Source organism: Ursus americanus, chromosome 28, assembly GCF_024610735.1.
Source record: "Ursus americanus isolate L20-20 chromosome 28, mUrsAme1.1.p, whole genome shotgun sequence".
Classification (NCBI taxonomy): domain Eukaryota; kingdom Metazoa; phylum Chordata; class Mammalia; order Carnivora; family Ursidae; genus Ursus; species Ursus americanus.
In genome coordinates this window covers 37022366-37043164 of record NC_142154.1, presented here as the reverse complement: position 1 = coordinate 37043164, position 20799 = coordinate 37022366, and the positions used below count along the sequence as shown (strand labels likewise).

General features: G+C 54.7%; 1 protein-coding gene across 5 annotated transcripts in view; it reads right to left on the bottom strand.

Moving 5' to 3' along the window:
- The window catches only part of IGDCC4 (immunoglobulin superfamily DCC subclass member 4), a 38606-nt gene extending 18231 nt beyond the window's left edge, over positions 1–20375 (bottom strand). For 3 of the 5 annotated variants that reach the window (XM_087856853.1, XM_087856850.1, XM_087856851.1), the window contains exons 1-6: positions 20217–20366; positions 11067–11411; positions 10258–10399; positions 9545–9637; positions 3454–3590; positions 1967–2107 (exon numbers count right to left, since the gene is read on the bottom strand). In XM_087856853.1, coding sequence (XP_087712979.1) covers positions 1967–2107; positions 3454–3590; positions 9545–9637; positions 10258–10399; positions 11067–11411; positions 20217–20286 — 928 coding nt within the window. In that variant the 5' untranslated portion in view covers positions 20287–20366. Of the gene's footprint in view, positions 1–1966; positions 2108–3453; positions 3591–9544; positions 9638–10257; positions 10400–11066; positions 11412–11512; positions 11642–20216 lie in introns of all 5 variants that reach the window. The other 2 variants (XM_087856852.1, XM_045810726.2) reach the window with 2 other exon arrangements.
- Between the last annotated feature and the right edge of the window lie 424 nt (positions 20376–20799).

The following is a 20799-nucleotide window of genomic DNA, read 5'->3' as shown; positions in this document are numbered from 1 at the left end:
TGGGACAGCAATCCTCAAATCCTCACTGTGCATTTGAATCACAGAATCTCAGGGGACCTTGTTAAGATGCAGAGGCCTAGGGCAAGCCCCAGATTCTGCATTTCTAACGAGGGCAAGTGGTGAGTCCAAAGACCACACTTTCAGTAGCAAGGACCTAGGGCAGTTTAAGATTCCTGGGTCACAACTGTCCGGGCATGAAGAGAGGGAGTCTGCAGTTTTAACAACCCCCCTAGCTCATCCTGATGCAAGGTCAGGATTTGAGAAACATTAATATTAGAACTTCCAGGCGACACCACAGGCCTATCCCAATAATGGTATGAGGGTCCTGCTGGCGCCAGGATCCCCCTAACTAGGCAAGTGTCCCGAGTCCAGTGAGGCGTAAGGTCTCTTTTGAATGTGAGATAAAAACTTACGAGAAGGAGATAGTATAGGATAACAGACTGAGTCAGGGACGAAAGGTACAGAAAGTGGGGTTTAACACTTCTGCCGTCAACTTGGGACAAGTCACTTCTCATGGAAAAATGGACACAAATGGAAACAAAAATAATCCTTGCTGGGACGCCTGGATGGCTCAGCTGGTTGGGTGTCTGACTCTTGATTTCGGCTCAGGTCATGATCTGGGCGGGGGGGGTTGTGGGATCAAGCCCCACATCTGGCTCCATGCTCAGTGTGGAGTCTTCTTATCCCTCTCCCTCCCCCTCTGCTCTGCCTCCCCACTTTGCATGCCCCCCCCTGCACTCTCTTTCTAAAATAAATAAAATCTTTTTAAGAAAAGATTTGACACAGAGAGAGAGAGCATGAGCAAGGGAAGTGGCAGGCTTCCCGCAGAGCAGGGAGCTGGGTGCAGGGCTTGATCCCAGGACCCGGAGATCATGACCTGAACCGAAGGTAGCCGCTTAATCATCTGAGCCACCCAGGTGCCCCAATAAATAAAATCTTTAAAAAAATCCTTGTGGGGCGCCTGGGTGGCTCAGCTGGTTAAGCATCTGCCTTCGGCTCAGGTCATGATCCCAGGGTCCTGGAATCGAGTCCCAAGTCGGGCTCCTTGCTCAGCGGGGAATCTGCTTCTCCCTCTGCCTGCCTCTCCCCCTGCTTGTGCTTTCTCTCTCTGACAAATAAATAAATAAAATCTTAAAAAAAAAAAAATCCTTGCTTTTCTTCCATACAGGACTGAAGGAAGTGGTGTACCCGAAAGAGAACAGGCTCTAAGGTTTGGGTCTTGGCTCTCTGGGCCTCCGTTTCCTCATCTGTCCAATGGGAATAAGAGTCCTCACCCCTACCCCCTTCAAAGGGCTCGTCCAGGCTCTGGCAGGAGGGCGGGCTGAGCGCTCAGTAGACGGCAGAGTGATGTGTAGCCAGCAGCCTCCCCACCCTGATAGCAGCTGCTGCAGGCAGTCCCGCCTGGCACGTAGCTCTTGCGGCCCGATACGCCTGCACTTAGCTCTTGCGGCCCGATACGCCTGGCACTTAGCTCTTGCGGCCCGATACGCCTGGCACTTAGCTCTTGCGGCCCGATACGCCTGGCACTTAGCTCTTGTGGCCCGATACCGTCAGACCTCTCTTCCTGGGTGTGTGTTTTATCTATGAGTTCACTGTGCCCAGCACGAAGCCAAGGACACAAGGCAGCAGCCATCTGAGCGGACCGAGGGGCAGCTCTGCAGACCGGTGGCGGAGGCCTGCATTCGCCTGACTCTAGCTCTCACACATTCACCTGCAACACCGCTGAGCGCACCCTAAATAAGGTCTCAGTGACGATTTTGTGAGTGGCAGAGGCCAAGTGCTTCATAAACGAAACGTACTACCCAGATTGATGCCTAAGTCTGTCCGGGTCCCCCCACCCACACTCCACCCTGGGAGAGGAGTTCCGACCACATGGAACGGTCACCCTTATAGCTTCCCAACTTGGGGACACATGAGATGCCACACCCTCCTTTCCCATGCCCTCGGGTCCCCTCCCTCCACTTACCCTGTCGGACCCAGGACACGAAAGGGGTGGGGTCAGCGGAGGCCACACATTCCATCACCACACTCTGGCCAGAAACCACGGTGGTGTTTTCCGGGGCTGCCACAATGATCACGTCCTGCCCCCTGGTGGATGCCAGGGACCCTGGGGAGAGGGCAGGCCAGCAAGCAGCCTTACCATTAGGTGTCTTTATGTGCAGTCCCTCACCTGATGCTCACAGTCACCTGGTGAGGCAGGTGAGGCAGGAACAGCCAGGGTTTCATCTGACGGATGGGGAAAGCAGCTGCACAGTTCGGCAGAGCTGGGACTGGAACTCAGAGCTCTTTCTCTTGGAGCCAGGAGAGGAATAACCTGGCCTCTGGCATACCATCCCCATTCTTCCCTGCCAAATGGAACCCACCCTCCAGGCAGAGGACCATCAGGGTCATGAGCAGACTTGGAGCCTAGAGTTGGAGTCAACAGTCATAGTTTCTGGTTCCAGCACTGCCATTAAGGCAGTGTGACCTTGGGCAAGTCCCTTCTCCAAAGGGGTTTGGGTTTCCCTGTGGGAAAGGTAGGAGGTAGGCTCGAGTTTCCACCAGCTCGGCAGCTCCCTGAGCACTGATTCCCGGCCAAGTTCTCCCTGTGACCCTGGCCCGTGGTTCAGCAAGGGGAATACCTAGTTTGTCCAGCAGGCGGAGACAGAGACTCCCCAGCTCAGGAGGGAGAGGGAACTAGACTCCCAGACCTGCCTATGGGCTAAACCACAGGCAAACAGGGTGGAGTGGAGGTGGGAGGGATGAGGGGGATGGGAAGAGGTGTGCAGAAGGGCAGGGTGGGGGAGGAGATGCCATGGCAGAGGAAGACAAGCGAGAGGCCCTTGGGGAGGCCTGCACTAAGAGCTGTTGAGCACGTGCCAGGTGCCAGACACTTTTCCACTCTTATCTCAGCTAATTCCCACAGCCCTCCTGAGCTAGACATTTGATAACGGCCCAGGGTCACACAGATGGTAAGCAGAGAGGCCAGGATTCAAACCAGGTCTTTCCGACCCCAAACCGTGTGTGTGCCCTTCCTACTGCATCACACTGGGACAGGAAATTTTCAGAGAAATGGAGAGGACAGGAGCGCCAGACTGCAGGGAACCAGATGTGCAGTGTCCAGCCAGCAGCAAGGGGCGAATCCAAAGGGCAGGGATCAGGGGTTCCTAATACCCCTCTTCAGACACGTCCCCTCCTCCCTCCCCCACCCTCGTCCCTAGCCCAGGATGCCCCACCCAACCTTAGGGAGCACAGAGCCTCTGCTGGAAGACGCCCTGAACTGGGAGCCTGGAGTCTGGGGTTCCAGCTCCCGCTCTGTCTCTGATTCCCTGGGTGGTTCTGCCTTCTCTGGGCCACACCGCACCTGCCCAATGGCAATTTGAAGGCAGAACTTGGACCTCAGGAGGCGCCTGCCAGCTCTGAGTGGCTGATGCCAGAAAGCCCCAGGGTTCCCTGCCCAGCCTGCCCCCTTACCTCTGTGGGCCACGCTGAGTACGGCCTCCTGGCTGAAGCGCTGGCTCACGGAGCTGGTGGCCACGCAGCGGTAGGAGCCTGCGTCACTGTCCTGGATGTCCAGGATCTGGAGGACCCCATTGGGGAGAGTGATGAGCCTTGGGAAGGGGGAGAGGGCACCTGTGAGGTGGGCAGGAGCTCCGCAGGGAGCTGTCCTGCCCCCCCCCCTTCCAGCTTGAACTACCTCCAACATCTTACTTTCAAGCCTTATTCATAATTTAAAAAATGCAAATTAAAGCTGTGAGATACCATTTTCACCCACCAGGCTGGCAAAGATCCGGAGGTTTACTCACACCCTATGTGGATGAAGGAATGGGGGGAAAGTACTCCTGTCTTGGTGGCCATGCCAATCGATACACCCTCCTTCAAGGGCAAGCTGGTAATATATTAAAATCCACTCTGCACGTGCCTTTTGACCTAGCAACACCACTTCGAGGATTCTATCCCAGATAGTCCCAGACATGTACACAAAAACCTGTTTAATGATATTCACTCCAGCACTGCGATGGCAATGGCAGAAGACTGGAAACAATGCAAGTGTCCGTCCGTGGGGTGGGAACTAGCTAAGTCGGTTTGGGAACGGTCACACAGCGGAATGCTAGGCAGCTGTGAAAAAGGAGGCGGCTCCACGTGGGCTGAAATGGGACGATCTCCAACGTGTGTTTGGTGCAGAACGGTGTGTGGGGATATGCACACTTACATGCTTGCACAGAACGTCCCGGGTAATGGGGGTTGTCTCTGGGGCGGGGACCTGGGATCCCAGGGGCGGACCGTGAGAGACTTACTTTTATCATAGAGGCTTCTATACAGTGTGAATCTATTTGCCCTCTGCCTATAATACTTCTCCCCTCCCTGATAAAACTCCCTTTTATTCACAGAATATCATCTGACCCTCCAAACAATCTGAAGAGATAGAGGGCATCACAACCTCCATTTTACTGGTGACAGAACAAAGTCTCAGAAGCACTGGGGCGGGGGCGCCTGGGTGGCTCAGTCATTACTACTTGGCTCAGGGTGTGATCCTGGAGTCCTGGGATCGAGCCCCACATCAGGCTCCTCTACTGAGAGCCTGCTTCTTCCTCTCCCACTGCCCCTGCTTGTGTTCCCTCTCTTGCTGGCTGTCTCTGTCTCTGTCAAATAAATAAATAAAATCTTAAAAAAAAAAAAAAAGAAGAAGCACTGGGGCGTTATTTTCCCAGGGACTCACAGCCGGAGCAGTGTTAAAACTTGAACTCAGGTCTTCCAGAGCCAAATCCCATGTCCTTCCCACTTGCCTGTCTCAGCAGCCATCAGATGGCTAAGAATGCCCAGGAAGGGTCCACAGGAAGACCCAGTCAATACATGCACTACTTAGGAGGGGTCAGATGGATGAAGGTGGTATTCTCTGCCCTCTTGGTTAGAGGGTTGGAAAGCGGCTCAGGTTAGAAAGTCTGGAGCCCTTGCTTGGGAGACAGTGCAAGGCTGTGTCCTTGCAGAGGACACTGGGGTGGTGGTAAGTGAAGCAAGTTCTCGCCCAAGTGCGGGGGTGGGGGGGTGGGGTTTCTTCCTGAATCCTCACCTAGGATCCTTGCATTGTTAGCTCCCGGTCAAGAGTCCCAGTTTCTCAATAGAGCAAATGGTGCTGGTCCCTGGATGTTGGCTAGGCCAAGGGTGGAGAGGGAATGGGACAGCAGCGTGCTTGGTGAAGGTCCCTTGGCTCATGGGGAAACGGGGTATGAAACAATTTAAACACAGGAGAGAAGAACTAGCTCAAGGGTGTTGGGAGAAAATTCTGGCCACAGGCCTGGAAACCTGCTGTAGCCCAAAGACTAAGAGAATGAACATAAACCTGTTTCACTCCCTCCCTCCCTCATCTCACAGGCAAACCGCACCTCTGCCCCAGTGTCTTACCCTCAGCTCCAGCAGCTGCCCATATCAGTGCTGGGGTCAGCAGGGGGGAAGGGACATGGAAGCAAAAGGTGGTGGGAGGTAAAATCCTGGGCCAGGAAAATTTGATGGAAAAGCACAAGTGGGGAAGGACAAGCAGAACCCGGCTGGGAAACAAGACCCCCATCTCCATCCAGGTCTCCTCCACCTAATAAACTCCGCCTCCAAGACCCTTCTTCCTCCTCAGTCTAGCCCGCTGACCTTGCCTGCAGGGTTCCCACCAGAGCAACCCACATTACCTAACCCCAAAGTTTCCCAGGCTTTCCATGGAAATTGTGCTCCAGGTCCCCAAGAGCCAATACCTCCTTTGACAAGGATCATTTCCTTATTATGTGGGAAAGGAGGGAGGGAGGGAGGAAGCAGGGAAGGAAAAAAGGGATACCTCTCTTCAGATGTGGTGCTGTCACTGCAGCCAACAGAGTTGGGATGGAACCACTTTTAGTGTTCATCTAAAATCTGTTCTGTTTTGTTAGAATGTGTTTTTAGAAGCTCTGTCCTTGGGAAGATGTCCAAGATATATTGGTTAGTGGGGGGAAAAGTCACAAAACAGTGTTTATGAAGCAGTTCTATGTTTGGAAACGAGATAAATGATATGTTAGGATGTGCACAGGGAGAGTCAAGGGCGGTAAAGCTCACATCATTCAGGGAGATTTTCTCTGGCAGTGTGATTACTGGGAATGCTTATTTGTTGTATTCAAAAAAATTTTTTGAATACTTATTAGTTTGGAAATAGAAAACTTTTAAAAAATTGAAATTGAATAAATAAAATCTTTAAAACATAAATAAAAAAATAAAAAATAAAAATTGAAATTGAAAAAAGCACGCCCTTGAACACTTTGTGGTGGGAACGCTGGCTCTAACACGGAAGAAGCTGCGACACAGGGCAGAGCCGGTTCCGGCAAGATGTGATTGTACCAAGCGACATCCCACGAGTGGGCCTCAGGCTTCTCATCTGAAAAATGGGTTAAATAATTCTGTCCTACCTTCTTCACAGCCCCGGCCCTACTATGTTATGAGCTCACATTAGATAATGGACATAAACACTATCCACGAATCACAGATTCTAAACACACGTTTACAATGATATAAACTGTAAACCTATTTTAAAAGACTGGGGGGGAAACAATCACAATAGTAACAACTGTCTGTGTCCAGTTGGTAGGTGACTTTTCCCCACTAAATTGGTATGTTTTATTATTTTACAATTAATTCAAATTTCAAATAAAACAAAATAGCTACTGATAGAATGAAAAGCAACCTCTGTCCAAAAGGAAAGGATCATGTTCTTTCCAAGCCTGAGTTTGGGGCCCCATCCCCAAAAGGTCACTTGGAACCAGGGATTCAAGAACACAGCAGAGGGGCGCCTGGCTGGCTCAGTTGGGAGAGCACGTAACTCTTGATCTTGGGGTCATGAGTTTGAGCCCCATGTTGGGTGTAGAGATTACTTAAAAAAAAAAAAAAAAGAACACAGTGGAAATGACACAGTTGCTCTGAATTTCAGAGGGGCCAAGGAGCCCCCACCCTGAGCCCTTCAGAGATCCACCTAGGGAAAAGGGCCATTGGCCGAGGGTCGCACGAGGCTGACAGACCCCTGAGCTTTGCGAGATGGGTAGGGCAGAAGACTGGACTAGGTAGCCCACGGTACTGAGGTCCCTTCGTGGCACGTTTTTAAAGTGCGAGTGAATGGTGATGACAAAAATGATTTCAAGCGGACCCGGACGCCCATTTTTCTATGATTTCAAGCGGACCCGGACGCCCATTTTTCTATGATTTCAAGCGGACCCGGACGCCCATTTTTCTATGATTTCAAGCGGTTATGTGTTTACTTTTATGGCTACCTTATATTTATAGTTCGTGTTGCTGGTTTTCCATGTTACTGCAGTGAGATAATGTTCCTTTTTAGTATGCATTAAAGTTACAGAAGAGAGCTGATTTAAAGAAATGTATTAAGCAAGCGATTGAATAAATGGCTTAGGAGTGGCCGAAACTATAAAGGGGGTTTGTGAATGCCTGGGATTTGGGAAACATTGCTCTCATTGATTACTGGTTCCCGTGGAGGGAAAATGACCTCCTATCGTTAGAAATTAGTGTTAAGTACCAGGGAATTGCCTTGGGGTCTAGTCTTCACCACCAGTTCCAAAACCATGCACCTACCCCTCGACAGAGTGCGTTAGTTAACCGCATGTGCGTACGGCCCCCAACAAGAGGCACGCAGTCTCCCGACCACGGCACTGCGTTTACGAATCGCATATTTGTACGCGTCCTATATCTGGGCATGTGTGACAATACATACCTTGGGCATAATCAAGTTGCTGTTTTAGACACATTTCTTTATTTCCCCCACACAATGTGCTGCGACATGTGAGCCTGGCTTATTTATAGCGAAGGATCACTTTTCAGAGGACTTGGGGGCAAACACTCCCAGAGCCCAGGAACTGGCAGCTCCAGACTTCTGGGAGAGGCCTGTGGCTTCATCGAATGATGCCCGAGCTAGATGTGGGGAGGCGACGGAGCCCTACCGTTTGCCGGGAAACTCTGGGGGGAGTAACTCCTCTGCTCGGAGCCACGGCTGGACCGCCTGACCTCTAAGCCCATCTGTGGCATGAACTTCTTTGGAGCCTGCAGCTTCCCCACCCCAACCACCGAATCACAAGAGGCGTGTGTGTCGTTGGGGCAGACCCCTGGCATCCCACGCTCCGTGTCCTAGCTGTGTGACCTGGGCCAGGTTCCTTCTGTCTCCGATCCTCGGTTCTCTCTCTTCACAATCCAGATAATAATATCTGCCATAACCATGTACGCAGACCTGGGAAGGTGCTCACGACGTGTTAAGTGAGAAAAGAGGAGAAGTTGCTCTATAATCCCATTTTTGTTTTGGAAAAACAGTGATTGAGCAAAAAGACCCAGTATGGGCACACCTGGCTGGCTCAGTAGACAGAGCACGTGACTCCTGATCTAGGGGGTCGTAAGTTCCAGCCCCACACTGGGAGTTTACTTAAAACAAACAAACAGACACCCCAGTGTGTACAATATAATCCAAATTTTAAAAGAGCATATTTATAAACATATAGGGGGAAATTCCAGAAGATAGACATCAAAACTAACAGAGGCTTTCTATGGGTGATGACTGTTTCTTCTGTTTTGCTTACATGAATGTGAAAAGGCATCTTCCAGGAATATAAACTAAAAGTAAATAGAGAAAAATATGGAAAATAAGAAATACCTACCTTGAAGGATGATGGGAAGGATTAAGTGAGAAAACAGCTCTCATTAAGTGGGGCCTATCATGTCTTTCAACACGGGGCGACTTCTCTGCTCTCTCCTACTCTCTCTGGGGGCTGCCAGGAGTGGGCTCTCCCTTGGTTCTCACTCAGCAACTCCCAGGAAGCACCAACCGGACAGCAGCAGGGGGCCCACATTTGCAAGGCTCAGTGCTAGAAAGGCTGGGTCAGCGCTTCCAAGGTCGCTCCCTAGAACGCTCATGCTCATTCATGGGATGTTAACAGGGTTGTAGCAAAAGGAGCTGTGGGCAGATGAGTCTAGGAAGTGCTTGGTTCAACAAGTTTAACAGCTTTCTGTACAGGACTTCTCAGAGCCTTGTCAACTCCAACAAAGGGATTTAGAGGCAGTTTTCCCGACGTTATTTGACCACAGAATACTTTTTCTCGAGAAGCACCTTTAATGACTAATGTTCTCCAAAGAACAGTGATCTAATCCAACCCCTTCATTTTTTTCTTTTCCTTTAATTTTATAGATGGGGAGAATGAAGCTGAGTGAGAAGGGCCCCTGCAAGGAGCAACAGGCTAAACCATCATCCAAATCAGCAGCTTGACCCCCTGCCCTTCTTCCTCCCTCCCAGGGATGTGCCCTGTGGCTTTGCTACCCAGAAGTTTCTCCTATATCTTCCCCCCCACCTAGATGTGGGCAAAAGTCAGAGGAGCCGGGACAACTTAACACACTCAAGACAAGTTAGTTTCAGGGCAGGGAGACCTGGAAACCAGTGTTTCTGAGCCCACAGAACCCCACCTCCAGCAGGAGAGAATGAGAGCGAACGAGCTGGTAACTACAGCTAGAGAGATGGAGTCAGAGACTGGGGGTGGGGGGTGGCTGGGAGGGGCCTCGGACTTACATCTCCAAAGAGGTAAGAATCCACAGGGTGACAGCCGTGTCCTGAGACCAGCTCAGAGTCCACAGAAGCGACCGAGCCTCGCGCTTTCTGCTCCTGCCGCAGTAAGGGTCAAGTCCTGGCTCTAGCTTCTGTTTCTCTTTCACCCCGAAACTCTCCCCTGGGGCTGCGCCACCTACCTGCTACCTTTATGGGGAGGGAGGAGGGGAAAATGGGAAGGACCTCCATAACCCTACAGCAGATACCCATGGGGTGGAACTGAGAGACAAGAGAGCTGGTGCACCCTGGGTAGCACCTCCAGAGGAGCCCTGCAGAGAGAAAAGCCTCCCGGCAGCCTCCGCACTCTGCTCTTAACCAACAACAAACTTCCTGCCACTGACTCACCGTGTGGCCTTGGACAAAGCACAGCTGCTCTCTGGCCTCAGTCTCCTCTTCAGTGAGGCAAGCGGTTGGACTAGGTAAGCTCTGAAGGGCCCTATCACGACTCTACCCGAGCTCCGCGGCTCAGTGGGCACTCTTGGCAGGGAACAAAACCTCTTGCCCAGCTTCTCTTTGGGGTGTCGGTGAGCCGAGAGCCAGGCCGTGGTTGGCTCCTAAGCCAGTCTGGGCAAATGGAGGCACCGCGGCTCTAAGAATCCTGGTTCCCGAGCACAAGCCGGCGCCCTCTCTGGTCAGCCCCCCCGGACCCACTCCCCAGCCCCCCACAGGACACTCACCGAGGCTCCTGAGGCACCGGCACCTGGTCCTTCTCCCAGGTGATGACGGGCGCCGGCAGCCCTTCAATGTGGCACTCAAACCGAGCGGTCCCATTCTCCTCCACCACCTGAGACTCCGGGTGCAGAGAGAAGCCTGCGAGCGCTGGGGGCGAGGATGGCGGGACGCGGGCAGGGGCAGGGGAGGAGCGCGGGAAAGAGAGGGGGCGCACACGGTGAAACCCACATACACATATGCCCGTAGGAGCGCACACACAGACACGTGGGGCGGGGGGACAGAAACACAAGCAGGGCAAATTCCAGCCAACAGAGACAGTTGGAGAGACAGCAAGGGGATAAAAAGTGGTGATTACTGGTCAGACGCCGGGTCAGAATGGATTGCAACGCCCCACGCCTAACATCACCATGAAGGTCAGACTGCAGTAAGATGGGCATTTTCTCCTGCCCTAAAATTATTTCATGGTGATCGATGCCTCTTGAGAACTCCCGAGGGGGTGGGCTGGATGATGGGGCTTGACACCAGGCACTCCACCTGCTCCAGGGCCCCACACTCTTACAAGCCTTTCTGGCAGGCTTCCTGGAGGAAAGCACAACCTAGACTGTCAAACTCACAGGGAACTAAAAGGAGGAGGAAGAAGAGGAGAGGTGGGAAGAAGGTAGCCATACCAGAAGGGACCTACTGAGTGGGACGAGAGGCAGGGAAAGGGGAGTGGGCTCAAGAGGCAGGCCTATGTGCAAGGAGTTAATGGGGAGCCCACACCCCCCCCCCCGGCCTCCTGGTTCTCAGCTCAGCCCCCGATGCAGGCACTTACTGGCGAGCTTGACCACCGCAGCCTGGCTGGCCACCACTCCAAGGGGGCCATGCGCCAGGCAGGAGTAGCTGCCCTCAATGACCTCTAAGGCCCCGGGAGCTGCCTCGTCACTGCCATCGGGTGCTTGCGGCTGGGACAGCCACAGGGAGCCATTGGGTAGCAGGCGCAGGTGGTCGTGCTCTGGCAGGGCGCCTCCGTCCTTGCTCCATGTGGTGCTGGTGGGGGGTCCGGCAGCCCCCAGACTACAGTTCAGCACTGCAGCTTGCCCTGGGCCCAGGATCACTTGCAGTGGCCCCGCACCACAGCTCAGCTCCACGGTCGTCTCCTGGGGCCACGGCAGCTCCCCTGCACAGAGAGGGCAGGCCCCAGGGCCATCAGTGTGTGTCCTCCCACCTCCCACAGCCTCCAGATCCTGAGTCACCCACCCAGGGGCTGGGGCAGCTCACTCATGGAGAGACCCGAGTCTGGATCCTGGCTCCGCCCCTACCGCCTGTGATCTCGGGCGATCTGCGGCTCTTCTCCGTGCCCACCTTCCCTGGCAGCTCAGTTTCCTCATCCACCAAAAAACACAGCGCCTAGCAATATTCGTCATAATAGGCAAAAAGGAGAAAAAACCCACATGCCCATCACCTGGTGAATAAGTAAATATCTCATTCAGCCATCAAAAGTAATGAAGTACGTGGAGGACCTTTAAAAGCTATGCTAAGCGAAAGAAGCTAGTCACAAAATGCTACATGTTATATGATCTCATTTCTATGAAATGTCCAGAAGACACAAATCCACAGGGACAGAAAGTAGATTAATGGCTGCTAGGGCCTGGGGAGAGGGAAGAATGAGGAGCAATGGCGAAAGGAGATGAGGTTTCTTTCTGGGGTGATAGGAATGTTCTGGAATTCGACAGTGGCGATGGTTGTGCAACCTCGTGAACATACTCAAAACCACTGATGTGTATACTTTAAGTGGTGGATTCTGTGCTGTACCAGCTGTATCGCAATTACAAAGGACCCAGGAACTGTTTCCTCCTAGGGCTGTTGCGAGACTCGGGGTGTGAAAGGAGCACAGCGCGGTGCCTGGCCTGGCACAGAATTGGTGCTCAGTAAGGTCCTGTAAACCTTACAGATCATCTTGACCACGATCACCCAACCCTCTTGTGCCTGGGGGGCAGGCGGGGCTGGGCACTCCTTCCTACCCCTCACTTTCCCTGGGCCCCCAGCAAGCCAGGAGCCCTACAAAAACCTGCAGCTCAGCACTGCCCCTGCCACAAAGGGGAGAGTAGGGGAAATGGAGGGAGGGAATGTCATCCTGCGGCCAAGGCAAAAACACACAAACGCCAATCCCTATCACGTTAACCAACATTTCAACACGGCCCAGTAGCCATTATTCACGGAGAAATGGTTGGTTCTCCCAGTTGTGTCTACCTCCCTGTCCCATACAAGCTCAGCGGCCCGAGGTCCCTTCTCATCCTCTGGCCTGACCCTTGGCTCAAAGGCAGAATGGCACATCTGAGAGCGAACCCAAGACAGAGGTGAGTACAGCGGCACGTCCTCACTACGAGGCAGGTCCGGGCAGACAGCCCCGGGAGGGCGTGCGGAAAGCCGAATGGCTTGGGAATCAGGCAGCCCTCAGTCCTGGGCCTGGCTCTGTCACCGTGTAGCTGGGCAGCCTTGGGCCAGTCACTTCTCCTTCTGGACTTCAGTTTTACTCCGACGTAGCAGGTGCTGTGTGAGATTCTAGGATGTTAGGACGAGTCAGTGGATAATCATACCCGGACATCCCTATTCCTGAGCAAACCGACAGAACACCACCTAGACACACGTACAAACTGTCGACATGACCTTCCACACCCGAACACGTACCCCAGTTTCTGCCATACTTGTCAAAACCCGGACGTATCTACGCGCACACGTAGAACCCCCGGCTGTCCCCAGGCTCTCTTCCCAGCACTCCTAAAGAAAAGCAAGACTGAGCGGCAAAGAGATAAGGAGGCCAAGCAGAAGCCGGGGCTCTGACACTACGGTGCGAAGGACCGACAGACGCAGGGGGCCCGGACGGCCTTCCTTTCTTCGTTCATCAGGAAGGCTCTGCCGGCACCTCCCAGGCTCGCCCGGCCGGCGCTTCTACTGGGTCAGCGAGAGGCCGGCCTTGCCCTGACGGGGAACCACACTGGCGCTCCCATCGCCTGGGGCTGTCTGCTGGGTGGAGAAAGCACCTGACCTTGGGGCGGAAGATCTAGATCAGTCTCCTGCTCCACCTCCCAGCAGTGTGACAAGCCACCTCACCTCTCTGGGCCTTAGTTTCCACATCTGTAAAACGAAGACGACGCTACCAAGCCTGTGAGGAGTGAACAAGATGACGGATGTCGGCACTGTCAGCCAAGGGACTTTAAAGGCACTTCATAAACTGAACAAGTGTTTGGTGGGGGTTTTTTTTTAATGAAAGTGGGTTTTTTTCTTTTCTTGTACTAATGTTAATGTTAATGTTAATTACTGTTCTTAACAACCAGCCCCTTCTACCTCTGAGGCCCCCGCTTCTGTGACTCAAACACAGGGTAGGGGAAGGCAAGCCCGGGCTCTCGGCCCAGCGGCTTCCAATTGCCTGCTTCCAGCCGCTGCACAGTCCGTTTGCACTTCAGGGGAGAAAAGCCCCACATGACACGAATCCCGGAGCCCTCCGGCGGCCTCCCCGCCCCCCAAAGCACGTCGGGGCCTGGAAAATCCCCGCCGCGCTGGACAAACAATGTGAACAGTTGGGGCCTGAGCAGCTGCTGGGTATGTCAGCAGCCTGGGCTCTGGCGGGCAGGACGGCAGCCAGAGAGGCCAGAGGAGGCTCCGATTCCCTTCCTGAATATTCATGGATCAGCAGATGTCTGGCTTCCCCACCTCTGAGGAGCTGAGCACCCAACAAGAGAGCACAGGGAAACCAACAGGGATGTAGACGTGGAGGGAACCGGGGTTCCCCCTCGGAGAAGACCGTGGTGGTGGAAATGTCTTGGAAGCGTGAGATTCCTCACTGTATATAAGTGGGGAAACTGAGGCCCAGAAAGAGGTGGGGCGTCTCATCTCCCTGGGAAACAGCCTGGGGAAAGTGTCCTTTGACCTTCTGGGGATGAATCCAGCACTGAGGAGACAGAGGGTCCTCTCTGCCGCAGTGCCCAGCCCAACTTCTGCGCCCAGGACGTGCCCCCCCACCACCCCGGCTGAGCCCCAATGCCAGCCCTTCGTGAGGGAGCTTTATGTGTTTCCTATCACAAAGCCACTTGCATGCAGGTCCCTTAGCCATCCTTCCTCCTGCCTAAATGGACAACAGGGTATGGCGGGGACAAGCCTTGGTCTGGAGTCAGGGTCCTTCTGGGTCATTCGCTATATGGCCTTGGGCCTGCTACTTTTCCTCCTTTCAGCCTCAGTTTCCCCAGCCTGAAAAGGAGAAGTCTCCACTTCCCTCATTTTCACCAAAATTCTCCCAGTAGCAGAGGGGGCATACGCAGGAGGCTTGCTGACTGCCCCAAACGTTTTGATTTTTAAACCTTTGGCACATCTTGCATGCTGCTGTTACATAGCAGTGCTTCTTTTAATGTAAATGGAGGTTCCTACACCACCAGATCTTTCCGTAAAAGTGATGCTCTGAGGAGTGCACCTTGTTTGTCCAGTGGCTTCCTGACCACCCCTTTCCTGCCCACCCCCAGCCCACTGCCATGGCTGACCCCCAAAGCCCTTCCCACAAGCAGTTCTCAGCAGTCCTTCTCAGAACTGGGGACGTGGTGGACACTAGCTGCCCACCAGCGTTCTGCCTCTATGGGGGGCTCCTCTGCCACAATTCCTTCTCCTCAGGCTCCTTGGTGAGACCCTGTCAGAGACACAGAGCTTCTACGCTTGGGAGGCCTGAGGCCATCTCTCAATCTTTTTCTAACAGATTATTTTACCCACTTACAGGATAAATTAGATTTTATGAGGCCAGTTAGAACCCAGACAGAAAGGAGATTCGCTGCTGAGCCCCAAGGCCCGCTCAATGCTATTTCGTGGGGTTCGTGGGACCTGGTATGAGCCGGGGTTCCATTTTCCAGTGAACTCTCAGGAAAGGGGCCAGCGGCTGGAGGAGGGGAACCAAGTCTAGATGTCTCCTTCATTAAGCCAACAGCTTGCCACAAACATCAATGCCTTGTCACGTCTGAATTTCAGGGCCCAACAGATTTACAACTTGTTTTCAATGTAGGGGCAGTTCTCCATGACCCCCATCATCACTCTCTTTTCTCAAGAGACCCAAGTCAGTGTCTTCCAGAAACTTCTCTCCCCACCCCCCTCCTTGGCTGCCTCCCTTACCACACGCTAATCCCCTCTCACCAACAGCTGGAAGGAGAGCTTGGGACAGTTGCCTGGGACACAGGGAAGGCCACGCAGTTGCCTTCATCTGTGATCCTGAGAGGCCCAGCGTCAGTGGACCTGACAGCCTACCTCCTGATCCCTGCGTCCCTCTGTCCCCACCAGACCAAACCACTTTCAGCTCTCTGAAAGCCCACTGCTCTTGCACGTTGCTCCTGCTGCTCCCTCTCCCCTCGGGAGCTATGCCATCTCAGGGTCTGACTGAGTTGCCTCTCCTTTTTCTGCCCTGTAGGACCCTGGGCACCTTGGCCACTGCGGTTATCACTCTAGGTTTTTCACTTTCTTTTCTCCCCAATTAGGCAACAAGCTCAGCATCATGTACTAGTCAACTTTCTAAATTTCCGGTCTCTGAAACAGCGCTTGGTATACAGTAGATGCTCAATAAATATTCCTTGAACACATACGTGGACATGTGGAGACATGGCCCCTTATGCTTTTCCAAGCCTCAATTTCCTTATCTGTAAAAATTATAGGAACTCCCTTAAGGGCTGGACATGATGGGAATAATACATGTGGGAACTGCCTATCTGGCGACCAGTAGACATTTAACGAAATGCTTAAAAAGCACAGAGACAGAACAGCAAACTCACACTGAGAGGAACTCTTGTCCTTAAAGGTTACCAGGACTGGGGAGCTCACTACCTCACCCGTTCTCCTGTTGCATGGTGCATAGGATTCAAAATATCTTTCTCTTGTGCCCACCTTTCTCTCCCTGTATGCTCTGATCACTTGCTGGAACTTTGTCCTCCAAACTATGTGACAAGGTAATGAGCCTCTTATCGAACCATCCAGAAGTCTTGGCTCTGCACCAGCTCACATGCTTAGGTCTGCATCTGAAAGAGAGCTTACTGAGCCTCTGCTTCCCTAACCTCAGTGACCCCAAAGCCCCTCAAACCCAGAGGTGCCTCGGCCTCAGCAGGGAGGTATAACCAACAGCCCAGCTAGCCCAGAAGACAAGGATTCTATTTCGCCGCCTGTCAGGGCCAGAACATTATCTCTTTGATTTTCCTCCCAACCCCAGCTCCCATCACCCTCCTCCCACCAGGCTAGGGCTGGCGTCCTCCTTCTTCAGAGCTGCTCTTACTCCTCCTTTCCTCTCCCCTCACCCCAGGGAGCTGGGAGCCCCCAGGCCCACCTGGTAATAACATTTGTTCTGCATCTGGAATTTGGTGTCAAGTCTGGTTGCTGTACCTCAGAAACCCTGGAGGCCGAACAGGAGGTAGCAGGTGGGGAGGAGTGGAGAAGGGTGAATTCCAGAGCCCAGACACACCAACTGAGGGAGGCCCAGCCCAAAGTTGGAAACTTCTCATGTGCAGGGGAGGGGGTGCAGAGACACTAAACTTGCGTATTTGTGTACTAAATCCAGCGAAAGTGTGGCTCCCAGAGCCAGGAGCCTGGTTCCAGCCCCAGCTCAGTCCCTATCCATGCAACTTTGGGAAGTCACTCAGTTTTCTCATCTGGAAAATGGGTTCATGCTAAAATTATTTCTAGGGAGGTGGGTGGAGGATGGGCTAGTGGGTGATGGGCATTAAGGAGGCACTTGTCATGAGCACTGGGTGTTATATGTAAGTGATGAATCACTAAGTTCTACATCTGCAACCAATTTTATTATATATGTTAACTAACTAGAATTTAAATAAAAACTTAAAATTGAAAAAAATTATTTCTAAGTTCCCTTCAGTGCTGACATTGGATGACACTTCCAGTTGTGAGACAGCTTAACTTGAAAGAGGTAACTTTAGGAGAAAAGAAAGGAACTGCTAATTTACACAAAGCGCATGATGAACTGGGCCCTGAAAATACCTAAAGGACCAAAGAAGGTTTAGGAAACTTCTGGATAAAATTCACTATGAAAAGAAACTTCTTTAACCTACTTCCTAACCTGGAGATGGGGTCAGAGAGGGCCGCCCCAAATGGAGGGAGGTGGGCCTCTGAGTCTCTGGGCCGAGAAAGAGATGGGGTGTGGGAGAGTTTCCTGGTGAGGAGAAAGCAGCTCTCATGTTCTTGGAGCCTTCCTATTACTGACCTCTGGCATCCCCACCCCCCCAAATTCTGATTCAGTGGAGGGGAGAGCCCCACGTCTTGCACTGATGAAACCAGCACTCAGCATTCTACCACCGCCGCCAGACAGGAGTCCCATTCCTATAAATCTCCCCAGTTCCCAAACCCTGGCTGGAGCAGTGTTGGGGGACACCAGCCCTGAGTTTTGCCATGTTCAGGTTGCTTAAGCGTCTATTATTCTGTACCTCCCCCTTGCCACCACCCCCTGCAAACTCAGTCTATCCTCAGATCCGACTGGTTCTAAATACCTCTAGAAGCCAGCTACCCTGGCCACACCAACTGCCATGACGCTTGTTGCCACCATCCTCTCTTCTGGAATACTGCAACAGCCTTCCAGAAAGCTGGAGTTCCTGCCTGCAGCCCTGTCCAACTGATTCTCCACACTGGCTGCAGTGAGCGGATGCAAAGCTGATCTTAAAACTTGCCAAGGGCTCACAGTGGGGGCGGGGGGGGGGCTTTCAGGCCAAAACCTTGGTGGGGATCATCAGGCCCTTCAGGAGCCCCCTTCAGCCTTCTCTGTTGACACTCTATGGCCCCTGTCCCATCCCGCTCCAACCTCCCCCACTCTCAGCCCTGTGCTCTCCACTCCAGCCAGAGTGAGCTGCATTCAGCGGTCTAAACGAAGTCACCCCTGAGCGCCTGCGCTTGTGGTTCACTCTGGAAGACGTTGCCCATCATCGTTCTCCTTCTACAGGGCTAGCTGACCCTCTGCCTTGAGCTCAATTATTCATCACTTCCTAAAGATGACTTTCCTGACCTTTCCGGACCACCTGTCAGTCTCCCCCACACCAGAATGCAAGCTCTGTACCAGGGACAAGGGCTGCCTCCTTATTTATTATATTCCAGGCACCAAGCACATGCTAGTCAAAAAGGGTGCTCAGTAAATATTTGTTGAATGAATGAATGAATGAATGACCTTGGTCCAGATCAGGATAGCTAGTCAGAACTCTATAGGACTGTCCCCAGGCCTGCTAAGCTTTGTACACTCGGAGGGTTTGGGGGACTGAGGGCCAGTAGCCTCGCTGCTTTAGCCATGCACACTGCTGCCAAGGGAGCCCCAGTTCCGGCCCTGCCCCTGCCTTGTGCTCTCAAGAGCAGGGAGAGGCCAGGTCTCTGAGGCAAACTGAGCCCCTTTCAGGAGGCCCCACCGGTATAGTATAGTGATAAGAGCGGTTCCCAGCCCTCATCCCGCTAGGCTGGGTGACCCTGAGCCGGTTCCTGGGGCCCCTGGGAGAGCTTAAGAAGGTAGGCACAACTATTTCTTAATCCCCTGGGCTCCTGGAGGACTGAGGCCTCTCCCGCACTTCCCCGCCCCCTTCACCTGACAACCCCGAGTCCCGAGTCGGAGCTGGAGAGGGGCGTGTCTTTGTCGGGAGAGAAGGGGTCCGAGCATTTCCCGGCACTTTCCCACCCGCTGTTTGGGTTTCCTGGAGATGGGCCTGGGGCCGGCCAGACGGTGGCTCCTTCCCCTCTCCGCCGTCCCTGCCTCCCTCCCACGTGGCCTGGCTGAGTCTCTCTGGAAAGCCGCAGCAGCTGGAGAGAAATCCCCCTCCCCACCCCCACCTCCAAGTCCCTCCCCGACTCGCCCCGGACACATCCTCAGCTCCCCCCTCGGCAGGGAAGGCAAGAACTAGGCGAACAAAGCGGGCAGCCCATCCCCCTCCCCAGCCCTGCCACCTACCTTCCCCAAGGGCCGTCCCCCAAACGCACACAGCACGGAAAGCGAGAGGGCTAGGGTGGAAGAAGGAGCCCTAGGCAAGAGCACTGGGATTCCGCCACCCCAGCCCCAGCCCTTTCTCCAGAGTGGATAACTCTCTTACCCCCACCCCCACCCGGCACTGAAGTGGGGGACTGGAAGGAGGCCTTGCTGACCTGGTCAACGCTTCCCTGACCTGCCCCTGGTGGGTGGGGCAGGAGTGACACGCGTCCCATCCCGAGAGCGAGTGTTGGACAAGTCCACGAAAGCAACTGGTTTCCTGCCCCCTCCCCCAGCCCGCTCCGAGCCACGGGCTGGGGGAGAGACATTACACCCCCCCCCCGCCCCAACCAGCCCCAGGGACCACACCCACTGGGCAAAGTTGAGTGTTTTATCACCTCTACCCTCAGTCAATCCTGAATCTCCTGTCCTGTTCTCCCCACCACCGGCAAGGACACTCCCCAAAAGCCAAGGCCAAATATTAGCTCAGCCCCATAAACACAATTACACACGATCTCGACACAAATGGAGGTGTTGACACACACCCCCCCACACACCCCTCGTCTTTCACACACTCTCAACCCAGGGACACGCGCGGGCAAGACAGCCCGCCCGGTGCAAGCCACCGACCCCGCAGCCACGGCCCCGCGATGCCACGCCGCGACCGTGACACGCACTGCGGACACGTACGCCCGCAGAAGCCCCCCGTCCCCACCCTCCGAGAAGCGCGCGCACGCACACACTCACACACACTCACACTCCAGACTCCGCAAACCAAGGACACACACCCCCTGCGGCCAAGTCCGCGCCGCAGCCGCCCCCTCGCCCGGGCCGCAGCTCGCAGACCCCCCAGCGCAGGCATCCGAGGCACTGGGACGGGCCGCCCGCGCCCCGCGGCCCCGCACTCGCTCGGGACCCGGGACGCACGCCAGCCCCTGCAGCCCGGCGCAGCCCCGGGGCGCGGGCGCACCGACACGCCGCAGCCGCTCCCGCCACTGCCGCGGCGCCCGCCCTTACCGCGCGCGGCCAGCAGGCAGAAGGTCAGCGCCACGAGCCCGCCGCCGCGGCCAGCGTCCCCCAGCGCCATGGGGCCCGGCTCGGGCCGCCGCCGCCGCCGCCGCCGCCTCCCCGCGCCTGGGCCGCCGCCGCCGGGGGAGGGCGCGCCGGGCGTCAGTGGCCCGGGGAGGCGCGGCGCCGCGGGCGGGGGCGCGGCCTCGGGGGCCCGGGCCCGAGCGGGGGCCGGCGCGGGGGCCGGGGCTGCCGCCGCCTCGCCCGCCCCTCCATCGCCATCTTGGGCGAGCAGCCGGGGCGGGGGCGCCCAGCGAGTGCGGCCGCCGGGCCCGCCGGGGACCCCGGCCTCCGCGCATCGTGACCCCGCGCCGCGCGGGGCTGTGCTCCGCCGGGGTCTGCGCCCCGGTGCCTCGCCCTGTCTGGGTCGCCTTGGGCCCCAGTTGGGCCGCTTGTTTCTGGGTCTGTCTCTTGGACTCCCTGTTTCTGGGTCTCTTTCTGCCTCGGTGTGTCCGTTTCTTTTCCCTGTCGCTGCTTCAGGGTCGCCTCCATCTCGGTTCCAGGCTCAGTGGAGGCAGAGTCAAGGTCTCCA